We start from the raw sequence: 13194 nt of genomic DNA on the forward strand, positions 1-13194 counted from the left end.
AACCTCCCCTGGTGTGGCTTGAGACTGTGTCCTCTTGTTCTGTCACAAGTCGCCTAGGGGGAAGAGACCAACCCCAACCTGGCTACAGTCTCCTTTCAGGTAGTCATAGAGAGCAACAAGGTCTCCCCGAGCCTCCTCTTCTCCAGGGTAAACAACCCCAGCTCCCTCAGCCTCTCCTCACAGGGCTGTGCTCCAGACCCTTCACAGCTAGTGTGAGCAAGGGTCAAGGACATGAAAGCAAAGTTATCCTAATTTAAATAAAGGGAAGAACAAGCAGTGTCAGAACTGTTTGAAGGTTGCCATTCCATCAGCCCAGGAATGTATGCCTTTGGAAAACAAACGTCCATCTTTTAAGAACTACTACTAAACCTCCATGTCTTAGGTTGTAACAAAGAACAATGAAATGACAGAGCAAGAACTCATGAAGAAGTCTACAGTCATGGGCAAGTTCATGAACTCCATCCACTGAAACTGCCCCACCCAAAACCTTCAGAGAAACCGAAGATGAGGAGTAGCTAAAGCTGCTTCTCAGCATAATGCTGCAGTGCCAGTCTGTCTAATTAAACATGGCATTTTGGGGTCCAGTGATAAAATGCTATCACTGCATGGTCTCCAAACACCAGACACAGCTGCACAAAGCTGTATCCATGATTATTTTTTATTATTACTTTTGTGGTTTATTTCTCCTAAGTTTCCACCCTCTTAATTAAAGTTATGAGGTTAAGCTTACAATGCTGCTCCAGCAACACTCACACTGTTCTAGTTTGCTAACCTTCCAGTGTGCATTTCCTATGAGCACACACCAAACAACTTCTATTTCTCTGCCAGAAAAACCACACAAATACTTTTTCATTTGCATTCATTCTGTACAGAAGAGGAACTCAAAACTGTAGGCAAACAAAACATTGAAGACTTCAGAAGCCTTACACATGATAAATGAAATTAAATTACAAGCCCAGACAAAAATCAATGCATTCCTGTGCTAGATACTATGGTCCTGCTCTGGCAGGGGGTTGGACTTGAAGACCTCCAGAGGACCCTTCCAACCCCTAACATCCTGGGATTTACATCCTTTCCCAAACAAAAATTCCTTGCAACACAGGGATCTCAGCTTTTCAGTAGGTTTCAAGCACCCAGGATTGTCCTTTTTTTGAGATGTGGCTTATCTGACATGAGCTAGACTAGCAGAGCTCTTGTTTAATGTTTCTAGGCAGCACTTACTGTCACTCTCAGCTTTACAAACAAATCCAAATGAAAATACAGATTGTCTAGTAGTTCTGAAAATAAGAGAGGAAGCTGAAAGGAGGGGAAAGCCTTAAAAAAGGAAACACTGAGAGTTTCTGTCTCCAAATTATTCCCCAGGGGACTTAAAGATGTCCCTAAAGGTGTTCAAGAAACATAGAACTGTCAGGGTTGGAAGGGACCTCAAGGATCAGCCAGTTCAAACCCCCTGCCACAGGCAAGAACACTTCATACACTAGATCAGGTTGCTCACAGCCACATCCAGCCTGGCTGCAAAAACCTCCAGGGATGAGGCTTCTATCACCTCCCTGGGCAACCAGGTAATGTTTCAAGAAGCTTACTGGAAGCCACCATCATTTTCCTACTACTGGAATGACAATTTCTTCCCAGCAAAGTATTTATTGCATCATAATCTGCATGAGAATAACAAGTCACACTTCTGTCTTCCACCCAGGTCAGATTCAACCTGTATTTCAGAAGCTTCTTTACAGGTGTTAGGGACACTCCCAGCATTTAAAGTGCATTTTAATTAAGCCTTTTAGACAAACCTCCATGTTGGTCATATTCTACCCTCCCTTACTGAGGACACAGGCTATCACCCACTAATTTAAATGCCTGAAATGGGTCTGTTGGCTGTGGAGAAGTACTGACCTGTACTTGGAAAGGATTTCCAGAGCTACTAACCAGAATGATAGAAGCAACAAAGTCCATCTACAATGTTTTGCAGGGAGAACTGCAGGTTAGGAAACAACACCAAAGTAATGAAAAGCTGACAAAAGGATTTTTAATCAGCAGAGAAAACCAAGCCTCTAGCTCCTGTCCAAAGCAAGGCTAATTTCAGAGGATCACTGAACAAGAACAGAGGTCCATCCTCAGCACACAGAGTAAAACAGTGAGCTGCAACCTTTATGATAGCCAATCATGTTATGCAATTAATCTATCTCTTCCTGTCTCTGCAACTACATCTCCATTTCAGAACTATGTTGACTATAAGGTAAAGAGCAGGAACCTCATGTACCTGCCTTCTGAACATACCACACAGGAATAGTAGGGCTGCATCTTGTATACCTATGACTGATAATTTTTTAATCATGGAAAACCAGCCAGACATGGGCAGAACCCCAAGTCTTTCAAGACAAGCAAGTATCAGGAACCTATGTTTTCTTAGTTCTCATTAGGACCTGTCCCAGGAGACAAACATTATTTTATCTGAAGAATGTACACTATGTACATTAATTTGTGTTGCTACTGTACCGATGGTTAATATGGACCAGTGAAGTAACATCGTGTTCTGCTTCTCCAGAACTACAAGCACCACCTTGCAGGTTATAAACAACGCAAAGAAGATGACTTGCGCCACCTATAGGTCTTAGAGGGTTACAAGAATCTAACGATAAAGGAAACTTTCAGACATCCAATTCTCCGTGCTGGAATAAAAGCTAAACCCAAATACCTCCTGTACAGGCAAAACACCAGGCTCACTTCAAAGCAGTGTCACCTCACAGCAATTCCATTAGGATACAGGTTACTGTTAAATGGGGTCCTTCAACGTGGCACACTTCAAGTGGGAAATAATCAGTAACTCCCTATACTTCCTTCTCAAAAGACCTCTATGTTCTACATTATAGGTTGCAAAGCATATAAAAAACAACTTGGCAACTGCTAGTGCTGGGCCCAGTCTCATTCAACAGACTCATCAAGGACCTGGATGAAGAGACAGAGTGTGCCCTCAGCAAATTTGCTGATGATACAAAACTGGGAGGAATGGCTGACACCCCAGTAGGCTGTGCTGCCATCCAGGGAGACCTGGACAAAGACAAACCTAGTGAAGTTCAACGAGGATAAGTGTGGTGTCCTGCACCTGGTAAGGAACAATCCCATGGAGCAGTACAGGTTAGGGGTTGAACAGTAGCTCCACAGAGAAGGACCTTAGAGTCTTGGTTGCTAGTTATCCATGGGACAGCAGTGTGCCCTGGTAGACAAGAAGGCCAAGAGTGTACCTGGGTGCATTAAGAAGTGTACCCAGCAGGTTGAGGGAAGTGCTCCTCCCCCTCTAGTCAGCCTTAGACAGACCCCATCTGAAATACTGCATCCAGTTCTGGGCTCCCCAGCTCAAGAGGAACAGGGAACTACTGAGTAGAGTTCAAGGAAGAGCTACAAGGCTGATGGAGTGGAGCATCTCTATTACAAGGAAAGATGGAGAAACCTGGGGCTGTTTAGTCTGGAGAAGAGAAGGCTGAGAGGAGACTTTATCAATGTCTACAAATATCTGCAGGATGGCTATGAGGAGGATAGAGCCAGGCTCTTTCAGTGATACACAGTGATAGCACAAGGGGCAATGGACATAAAACTCAACCACAGGAAATTCCATCTCAACATGGGAAAAAGCTTCTTTATTGTGACGGTGCTGGAGCCCCAGAGCAGGCTGCCCAGAGAGGTTGTGGGGTCTCCTTCTCTAGAGACTTTCAAAAGCCACCTCTCCTCTTTAAAATGTTGGAATTGTAATTAAAAGACAACCCCAACTAACAGTTAATCCAACACCAGAGTGTCAGTTTGCACCTCAGGGAAAAGCATCTTCTGCTTTAACTACAGTTCAACTAGCACACAAAAGCCTCCAACCACTATTTTTTGCTGTTGTTGTGTTTTGTGTTTAAAGAGCCTTTTGTAAACTAGTTACTAACTTGTGTAAGTCTATCAAGCACAAAAATGCTGTTACCTTTCTTCAATTCTATTCTTGTCCATAAGGGGTTGTTTGATCCACTGATTAACAAGTCTTTGTCCTTGAGGGGTTCTGCATTTGTTCAGCAAGCCAGCTAAAGACTGTGCAGTATTAGCATTTTCCACAGAACTCTGGGGAAAAGAACAACATCAAAAGATTAGTTAGTGAATTTTATTGACACTCACTGGATGGCACTCAACTTTACTACCTAAAAACAAATCAGTATTTCTTCTGTGTTTAACTTAGTAGCCACCAAAAAAGGCACATAAACCAGCATGACTTTAAAGCACTTTTACTCTGGTTCCTGGAACATGGCAAGCCAGGAATAGGTTTGTCTGTTTGAAAGTAATCCTGAAAGGAACAAGAAAGTTAAATAAGTAGTCATGCCTTGTAGTCTGCCCTGGTGAATAGGAAAAGCAGAAATACACCTATGTATTTGCTAGTTTGCTATTTGTAAGGTCAAAGAGGAAGAGGCAAGGTGAGAGAGAAAAAAGGAAGAGGCAAAGAATGCCATGAGAAGCTACACAGACACATTTAAACCCCTGGCAAATCTGTATTGGAATGAGAAACTCCTGAATCCCAGGAAGTGTCAGAGAGAGCATATATTATATATAAATAACCTACTCCAATACACCCAAGTTGGAATGCCACAGTTTCTACTGCATCTGCTGCACCATAAGAACCTCACCTACGTACCTCACACAAAGCAACTCAAGTTACAAAATGTTTTGCCTTTGCTTCAGTACCTGCCTGAAAACCTCCCCACAGACAGCCTGCCACACAGGCAACAACCCAGTCTCCTGCCACATGGCAAACCCCCTTGTTCCAAAGCTCACAACAGCCCCTGAAGATAGGCATGGTCATGTATAGCCTGCCAAAAAAAACATACAACATCTGCAAGGATGTACAAAGTGATGTAGCTATGACAGTGTTGAACTTCCTAGAACACCTCTGCAAAGCTTGAGAAGAGACAGAATTTTGTTTCATTCCCTAGACAGAAATATCTTAATTAAAACAAAGAAAAATTAATCAGAGGATCTCTCTGCACAGCTAACCAGCTCAGATGCTGAATACATGCTCTTTTTTCCTCTCCAGAAATTCCTCTAAGGTAAACAGGGGACCATATTTGTGATTTCTTCCTATAAATCTGAAGCTCAAAAGTGTATTAGCTCCTGCTAAGCAGGGTTTGCTAGCACAAAAAACAAAAGAGGAAAGCTGATCCAACACACCACTTCGAGTCCCTGTTTTCCTACAGCAGAAAGATAGCTGTAGTGGGAGGGTATGTGTGTGCAATGTGAGATGGACACTGGCCAGGTAGCACACCATGATGCTTTCAGAATGAAGCAGTCGTGTTCATTTCCCATCCTGGCTGCAGCCAGCCCTCCCTTTCCATCACCAACAGCAGTGCACCTGCCCTATGCTTCCTATTCCCTTAATACCATCGAATTGAAGCTTCTGTTTTCTTTCCCAATACCACTCCTGTATCAAGCAACTGCACTTTGGAGTTCCCCATCAACCACAAAGCTACAGAACTCCCATGTCCCAGGTGTGCTCCTGCAACTGGAGATGTGAATTTCTGACTAAAACCAGGGAAAGACAAAGCATTTCCCCCACTGCTAGCCAGACTCCTCAGCAGCTACAATCATGAGGTGCTTCCACAGCTCTCCCCATACATTCATTCTAAACAGACACTTGCTTGTGGCCACCTTCTACCATCTTGACAATCTTCCCTTCTTCAAAGTAAGCTAGCAAAAACCACAACAAACTGTGATAAGAGTGGCCAGCAGTGTATAAAGCACACACTGTACAGGAGTGGCTGCAAACAAAGCTAAAATGCAGAAGTTGCCATTAATGAGGGTCTGGGGAGTTGCCATAGGGAAAAGAGGCTACTTATCAAACAGCTATAAATCAGTAAAATAATTCTATTAGAAAACACCAATTCAAGGGTGCATTTCTTACCTGAAAAAGGTTGAGGGCTTGAACAGCTGCATTATCTAGAACCATATACTGGCTGAGATCAAAAGTGGCCAGCTCAAACTGTCCAAAATTAGACTCATCTGACAGCAACTCTAAAAACTTGATAACAGCTGACAAAGACAAAATAGCAACCTGAAATTAAAAAAGAAACAAGAAATCAAACCCCTACCACATTCCAGCTACAACACTCCTCAGTCCATCACTACTTGATAAATGCCCACAGAAAGTGACAATCAGGGAAGACTGAGCCCTGTCAATTCCAGCAGGACTATGAGAGACTCGCCCTATTTGGCAAGACTTCATCTCCATAGGGACATTCTATGGCACTGCAAGGTCTTTCTAGGTAGGTGCAAGAACAACAAACTAGACATTTGCATAATCTGATAAATAAAATGTGAAGTGCACACCTCATCAGCTTCCCAAAGCTGTTATCAGGATGTTTCTGGCTCAGGAACACAAACAAGTCATTGCAGATAGATGAGATACCATGGAGCATTTCAAGACATGGTTTCAGGGTTAGTTTTCAGCCAGAGCAAGCATCTGATCTGACTCACTGCATGGCATTTCAAACACTACTGCCAGCTCATAAGAGAGGCAAATGCATGGCTGATTTGTTCAGCTGCAACACACTTCAAACAATTTCAACCTGTTATGAAATCCTATGTTAAGGGAAAATAGCTCTGTCCCTTACACCTGCAGTGAGCACCATCAGTGAAGGGCATTTTAAAGCATGTTTCTCTCAAGCAAATTACCTCTTGTTTGTTCTCAAACACTTTCAGTTCACATGCAGGCACTAAATCATATGCTGCTTGAACCAGATGACATAAAACAAAAGCATTATCATAAACATGACTTTATTTTCATATCATTTTTCCTGGCATGCAAAACAATCAAAGTATTGTATTGCAGTCCTTAGGCTAGACAGACTGAATAGGAAGCACCTCTTGTGCACAGCCTCTTGTACTACTTTAAAGAGACAATTGAAAGGTTTTTCTCATTTTCAGCAGGACCCCTGGAATCCAACTTTGACACAGACTCAAACTGAGCAGAGAAATGCTAAACACTTCAGCAAGAACACAGTTTAATATACCATGGGTTTTACAACACACTTCTCCAAATATGGGAATCCAGCATAAACCAGGAAGGAGAGAGTTCAGCCCACAACACAGACTTTCACCACTCTGCTTCTAACAAACATGGGTACATTAAACTCTGTCCAGTTCTGAGCTCCCCAGCTGATAAAGTACAGGAAACTTGAGAAAGAGCACAGCAAAGGGCTACAAAGATGATTAGGGGACAAGAACCTCTCTCTCATGAAGAAAGGCTGAAGGACTTGGGACTTTTCTAGCCTAGAGAAAACTGAAGGGGGATCTTAGCAATGCTGAATCAATAATGAAAGGATGGGTGCCAGGAGGATGGGGCCAGCCTTTTCAGTGGTGCCCAGTGACAGGACATGAGGTAATAGGCACAACCTTGAACATACCAAGTTCCATCTAAACACGAGGAGGAAATTATTGACACCGAGGGTGGTGGAATACCGGAACAGGCTGCCCAGAGAGGTGGTGGAGTCCCCATCCCTGGAGTCATCCAAAGCCCACCAGGACAGCTCCTGTGCAACCTGGTCTAGGTGAACCTGCTGTGGCAAGGGTGGTCGGAGCACACAATCTACAGAGTCCCTTCCAAGCCCTGCCATTGTGTGCTTCTGTGAGTGCTCTGTGCTCACCTGCTTTTCCATCTCGGGCAGCGCTGCGCTATTTATCTGCTCTTCTTTTTTTGATTTTAACAAGCGGTTGAGATCCTGAACAATATCTTTTGCTGTGAAATCTGCCTTCTTCCTGTCTGTCAGCAGGATTCCTCCCCTCTGAATGACCTGTTGTACATAAATACACGTGGTTATCAAATATTTTCAATATTCAGGGGACAGCTGTGCAGCACAGGGAGCGGACTGCAGCAGAGAATGACAAGAGAAGGTTTTACCCTTAGAACAACTTTGCTGAATAAAATGCAAATGAGTCAACAGACAAATAATCCATTGTGGATGCACAAGTTAAACTGCTCCTTCACTTTTCCACAAATCATGGAGCCTCCCTAATAAGCTCCAATACAGCTTTTCAGAGAAAGCTTGGTCAAACCTGCAAGCTACAGTGGTTCCCTTACTTGTCGCACTTTTGCCATCTCTCCTGTCGTCTCTCCTCCTGGCAGCACACACTCCTTCGGTCCCAGCTGAACCAGTAGAGCTTCAAGGTTTGAGAACTGATCATTATCTGGGAACTCACAGACACTCAGTTTCCTCAGCGTAGTGTCGACATAGCCCACTCCCACTACTCTCTGTCCATCAGCAGTTGACAGCTTCACCCCCACAACCCCAATGGCTGTCGACATGTCATTGTTGGCAAACAGAATCTCCTCAAACTGGGCAAGATTGCCTGGAGAGCCCTGTTTAAAAAAGGAGAAATACACTTTTAAAGACTTTGCATACACACAGTGCATTTTTCTCTTAAAAAGGGAAACAGCTGATGAAAATTAAGTATGGAACAGCCCATTAATATAAAACACACAGTTCTGTTTCTGCAACCGTTAACGTTCTCCACCTAAACAAAGAGAACTACTTCAGGTTTCTTTTAGTTCCCAATCTATGGCAAAGATATAGTAGAAACTCCACCAGCCTCAGAGCAGTAGAAAATGCAGGGATATCTAACAGACTGCACGCTTTACCATCACACCACCAACGCCAGTCCCTGAAAATCCTGAAACTACAACCTGTGGGACTTGTATTTTAGACTGGGTATTAGGAAGAAATTCTTTCCAGTGAGGGTGGTGAGACACTGGAACAGGTTGCTCAGGGATGTGGTGGATTCCCCCTTCCCGAAGGTGTTCAAGGCCAGGTTGGATGAGGCCTTGCACAACCTGGTCTAGTGGAAGCTGTCCCTGCCCATGACAGGGGGGTTGGAACTAGATGATCTTTAAGGTCCCTTCCCACCTAAACCATACTATGATTCTATGGTTTTGTTCTGGTTTTTTTTTTCCTTTCATGTCACAATCATGAGGTGAAAAATTGTACCTTGTATGCCAAGTACCAGTCGTTTTCTTTGACAGATTTACTCCCCGCTTTGTTCTTGTACACCTCAACTCGGTAATGACGAACCAGAAGCAGCTCTCTCACAAAAGACTCAAAGTTCATTTTACTAAACACAACACTCTCAAGCTTCTGAGTTCCTAAAAACAAAAAACCAAGTTATAAAGTGATGAGTTATCTGAATTTGTTCATAATAATCAAGAAAAACCTGCAGGAAGGATCCTGTTCTAATATAAAAGCAGCAGACTTGTAAACTCCATGAGATCACAAAACCCCCACGACATTCAGCTGGTGAAGGTGAGCATACTCCACATCCAAATACAATCAATGATCACTTCCACGTTTCACTAAATCTATACAGACACACAAACAAAGATGTTTCTCTTTCCTTACAACATTCATGATTTTGTTTTCCAGTTAATCTTTCACACATTTTTAATCTCATGAGTGGTAGAAGCCTGCCACAGGTTTTCTTTCTGGGTAAGGTCTTTTCTTTAGGAACAAGTCCTTTACCATGAGGGTAGGGGAACACTGGAGCAGGTTGCCCAGGGAAGTAGTTGAGGCCCTTTCCCTGGAGATATTCAAGGTGAGGCTCAGCAGGGCAACCTGATCTAGTTGAGGATGCCCCTGCTGACTGCAGAGGGGGTTGGATTAGATGCCCTTTGGAGGTCCCCTCCAACCCAGACCATTCTATGATTCTAATTCTTTCCTAGATAAGCCACTTCTGCTGACAGAACAGACTGGCACCCTATTCAGACTCAGAAGATGACAAGGCAGCTGCCAAGACCCTTTTATCACAACAGATACTGTAAACCCCATACATTTTCTGAAAGTTTTGAAGTTTCTATTAAAACCTAAATTAGGAAGTGCCTGATGGACAGACCTCTTGCTTCTGTTCCTTTATATGTGCAGGCAGATGATAGTTGAACAAATTTAATTTGATACAGCTGCCAAGAGTAGCAATATCACTTCTGTCTCACCTTCTGGGCCACCTTAGGCACCAGCCTACTCTCAGAGTAAGGTAGTTCCACTACTGAACAAACCAGGGTTTGGGGGTGGGGTATATCAAGTGTTCTCCCAGATTGGTAAATGGAATTAACTCAGAGTAGTGTCAGGTAAACAAGAGCTAGTTGACATATAAAGTAGGCACAAGCAATAAGACAAAAAGGAGGCTCAGGGGAGACCTTATTGCTCTCTACAACCTGAAAGGGGGTTGTAGAGAGGTGGGAGTTGATCTGTTGAACCAAGTGATAAAACAAGAGGAAATGGCCTTGAGCTCCAGCGAGGGAAGTTCAGATAGAGTATTAGGAAGAATTTCTTCAGTGAAAGGGTTATCAGGCTTTGGAAGAGGTTGCATTGGGAGGTGGTGGAGTCCCTACCCTGGAGGTATTTAAGAGTCCTGCAGATATAGTGCTTAGGGATATGGTTTAGTCTAGGACTTGTCAGGCTAATGATTGGTCTTTTCCAATCTAGGCAATTCTGTGACTCTAACAGACAGCGATTATCACATTCCTTTTTTCAGTAGCACATCCTCAGCACATTTGAGACTCTTCCTCCCTTTACACGTGCTAAGCAGCAAACTTCCACACCCTTAACAACTTACAGGCTTCTTTCAAATAGCATTTTTTAATTTTCTTTCCTCAAATCTCTACTAAGCAGGTAAAAAATTAATTCCACATAACTGAATTCTCTTTACCAGTCAAAAAAAAAAACAAACATTTTTGTCCTTTTTGTTTTCTTTTCAGCTGAGACTATGCAATACATCAGCAGGGGACAGGTGAAGTGAAAAACAATGTATTTTTATGCTTACTTCTAGCTACATAAGGCTTTAAAAGGTTTTAAAGGCAAAGCTGACAGTCACATCTGTGAAACTCATCACTTTTAAGTGGAATACAAAAACAACACAGATGCATCTGTGCCTAGCCTGGGAGACAGCAAATTCTACATTTGAAACTATCAAGCTCTACAACTTCCCCAGCAGTAGTTTTTATTTTCTCAGTGGTTTGGGGTTTTTTTTGTGGTTTTGAAGACAGGTTGGGGGTTATTTGCATATTAGCTCATCACTTGCAGCAGAAAGTGAAAAGAATATGGAAATGTTGTTCTCCTATTAATGTCATTGCACACATATAAATCAAAAACACTCAAAACAAACAGGGTTATTTTGTGCTGACACTAATTTTGTAGTATTATCTTGATCCTCAAGATGAAAGACTAAGGTTTGCTTCCCCTGGCAAGATAATTCATCTCAAAGCTCATACGTTCCACACCTGCAAACTCCATCATCTTATACCAAAAGATAAATACAAAGTAACAGGGGACAGACGGGAGGGAAAACCTCATGCAATACCTAATTAAACATTATTTACTTCTGCGGGCTGTCACTAGCCCTGCCTGGCTACCATTGCTCACCTATCACCTGCACTACAGCACTGTATGAGCCCTCAGTTTACCACAGAAAATACCACACCATCACTTTCACAAATGGGAACCTAGCACTGCACTGGGAAAACATTACCTGCTGTAAGCCCATGGAACATGCTGTGTCCAACCCACTCTCCACAAGTGACACTCCTGCAGTGGAGCCTGTGATGAGTAGATACTCAGAACCAAGCTTTCTGCTGTAGCTAGCTTCCTACACTCGTACACCTCCATCCATCACACGCATCCTACTCACAACGGCTGCTAATTATCATTTCAAGGCTGCGAGAGGCTGAAGGAGATTTGCATGCAGTTACGTTTGCCTGCGAGCAGCAAGCAGCGGAAGGCAGCAGCACAGGGCACAGCAGCAGCAGGCATCACTGCCTTCCCTCTTGGCCATCCCCGGGGCGCTGCAGCCCTGGGCAGCCCACTGCCTGGAGCAGGGAGAATCACAGAATCACCACCGCTGAAAAGGACCTTCAAGACAAGTCCAACCATCCTCTAACCCTCCCAGGGCCGCTGGTACATCTTATCCTTGAGCACTCTATCTAGACTGCTTTTAAATGCATCCCGAGGTGGCGATTCAACCACTTCCCTTGCCGCAGAGAAGTTTATCCTGATATCCAACCCAACACCCCACCCCCAGGTAACTTGATGCCGTTTCTTCTTGTCCCAGCAGTTGTGACTTCTGAGGAGAGACCGCCAGCCACCTCTCCACAACCTCCTTCCAGACAGAAGAGCATCCCCTCACACTCCCTGGCTTTGAGAGATGGCGCCACGGAGAGTTTCAGCCCAAGGCAGGCGCGAAACGTCACCACAGAAGGCAAAACCAGGCCGCGCCCCAACCCGAGTGAGACCCCAGGAGCCTTGCCCTTGAGAAGGGGCAACTGCTGCACTGGCTACATCCCTAGCACCCATCGCCGCCTCACGGCGGGCGGACACCCCCCCCAAACCCTTCCTTCCCTCGCTCCGCCCCCCCCCCCCAGAAAGGCCCAGTGTGGGAGTCCAATTCGCGCCCTGCCGCCCCTCAGGCCCCTCAGCCCGGACCTTCGCACCTACCCGGCGCGCCCGCCAGCTGACGGATGACGGCGCGGGTTCGGAAGAGCTCGCGGGCGGCCAAACGCGCGTCCGCGCCATGCACCGTGTAGTAGTCGCCGCGCTCGAAGAAGCGCACGGTGGTGTCGGGCTTCTCGGGCAGGGAAAGCACGGCACGCACGAAGCCCGCCTCAGCCCCCGCGCCCTCGGGCCACAGCGCGTCCCGCGGCGGCTCCACCGCCATTTTGCCGCCTCTCAGCCGCCGCTGCGCGCCAGTAGCGGCAACCAATCGCTGCGGAGCTCGCGCGGCGCGTCACCACCCCCGCCCCGTCCCTGTATTTGGCGCCCGGGAGCGTCATGGCGGGTCCCGCTTTGCATTGTGGGAGCATCTGCCGTGCGAGGGAAGGCTGAGAGAGCCCACAGGAGGCTGAGGGGAGCTCTCCTTCACGCTTAGCAATATCTAAAGGGCGAGCGTCCGGAGGATGGAGCCAGACTTTTCTCAGTGGTCCAGGGGCAATGGACACAAACTGGAACACAGGAGGTTCCATGAGAACACAGACGCACTGGATCAGGATGTCCAGAGAGGTTGTGGAGTTTCCATCTCTGGAGAGCACCCCAAACCCACCTGGATGTGTTCCTGGGTGATCTAGCTTAGGTGATCCTGTTTTACTGTAGCCCAAAGACTGACGATGCCTAGCCTGTGCTGAAAGCTCCCAGCAGGCTAAAA

The 13194-nt window shown here is 45.2% G+C and overlaps 1 protein-coding gene across 2 annotated transcripts in view; it reads right to left on the reverse strand.

The window, feature by feature from the left end:
• MSH2 (mutS homolog 2) overlaps positions 1–12720 on the reverse strand; it is a 52685-nt gene extending 39965 nt beyond the window's left edge. For both annotated transcript variants that reach the window (XM_068153678.1, XM_068153679.1), the window contains exons 1-6: positions 12492–12720; positions 9000–9154; positions 8096–8374; positions 7662–7808; positions 5921–6070; positions 3959–4092 (exon numbers count right to left, since the gene is read on the reverse strand). In XM_068153678.1, the coding sequence (XP_068009779.1) occupies positions 3959–4092; positions 5921–6070; positions 7662–7808; positions 8096–8374; positions 9000–9154; positions 12492–12711 (1085 nt within the window). In that variant the 5' untranslated portion in view covers positions 12712–12720. The remainder of the gene's footprint in view (positions 1–3958; positions 4093–5920; positions 6071–7661; positions 7809–8095; positions 8375–8999; positions 9155–12491) is intronic.
• Between the last annotated feature and the right edge of the window lie 474 nt (positions 12721–13194).

This window comes from Melanerpes formicivorus, unplaced genomic scaffold (assembly GCF_026170545.1).
Source record: "Melanerpes formicivorus ecotype bairdi unplaced genomic scaffold, bMelFor1.0.p_v2 SCAF_26, whole genome shotgun sequence".
NCBI lineage: Eukaryota > Metazoa > Chordata > Aves > Piciformes > Picidae > Melanerpes > Melanerpes formicivorus.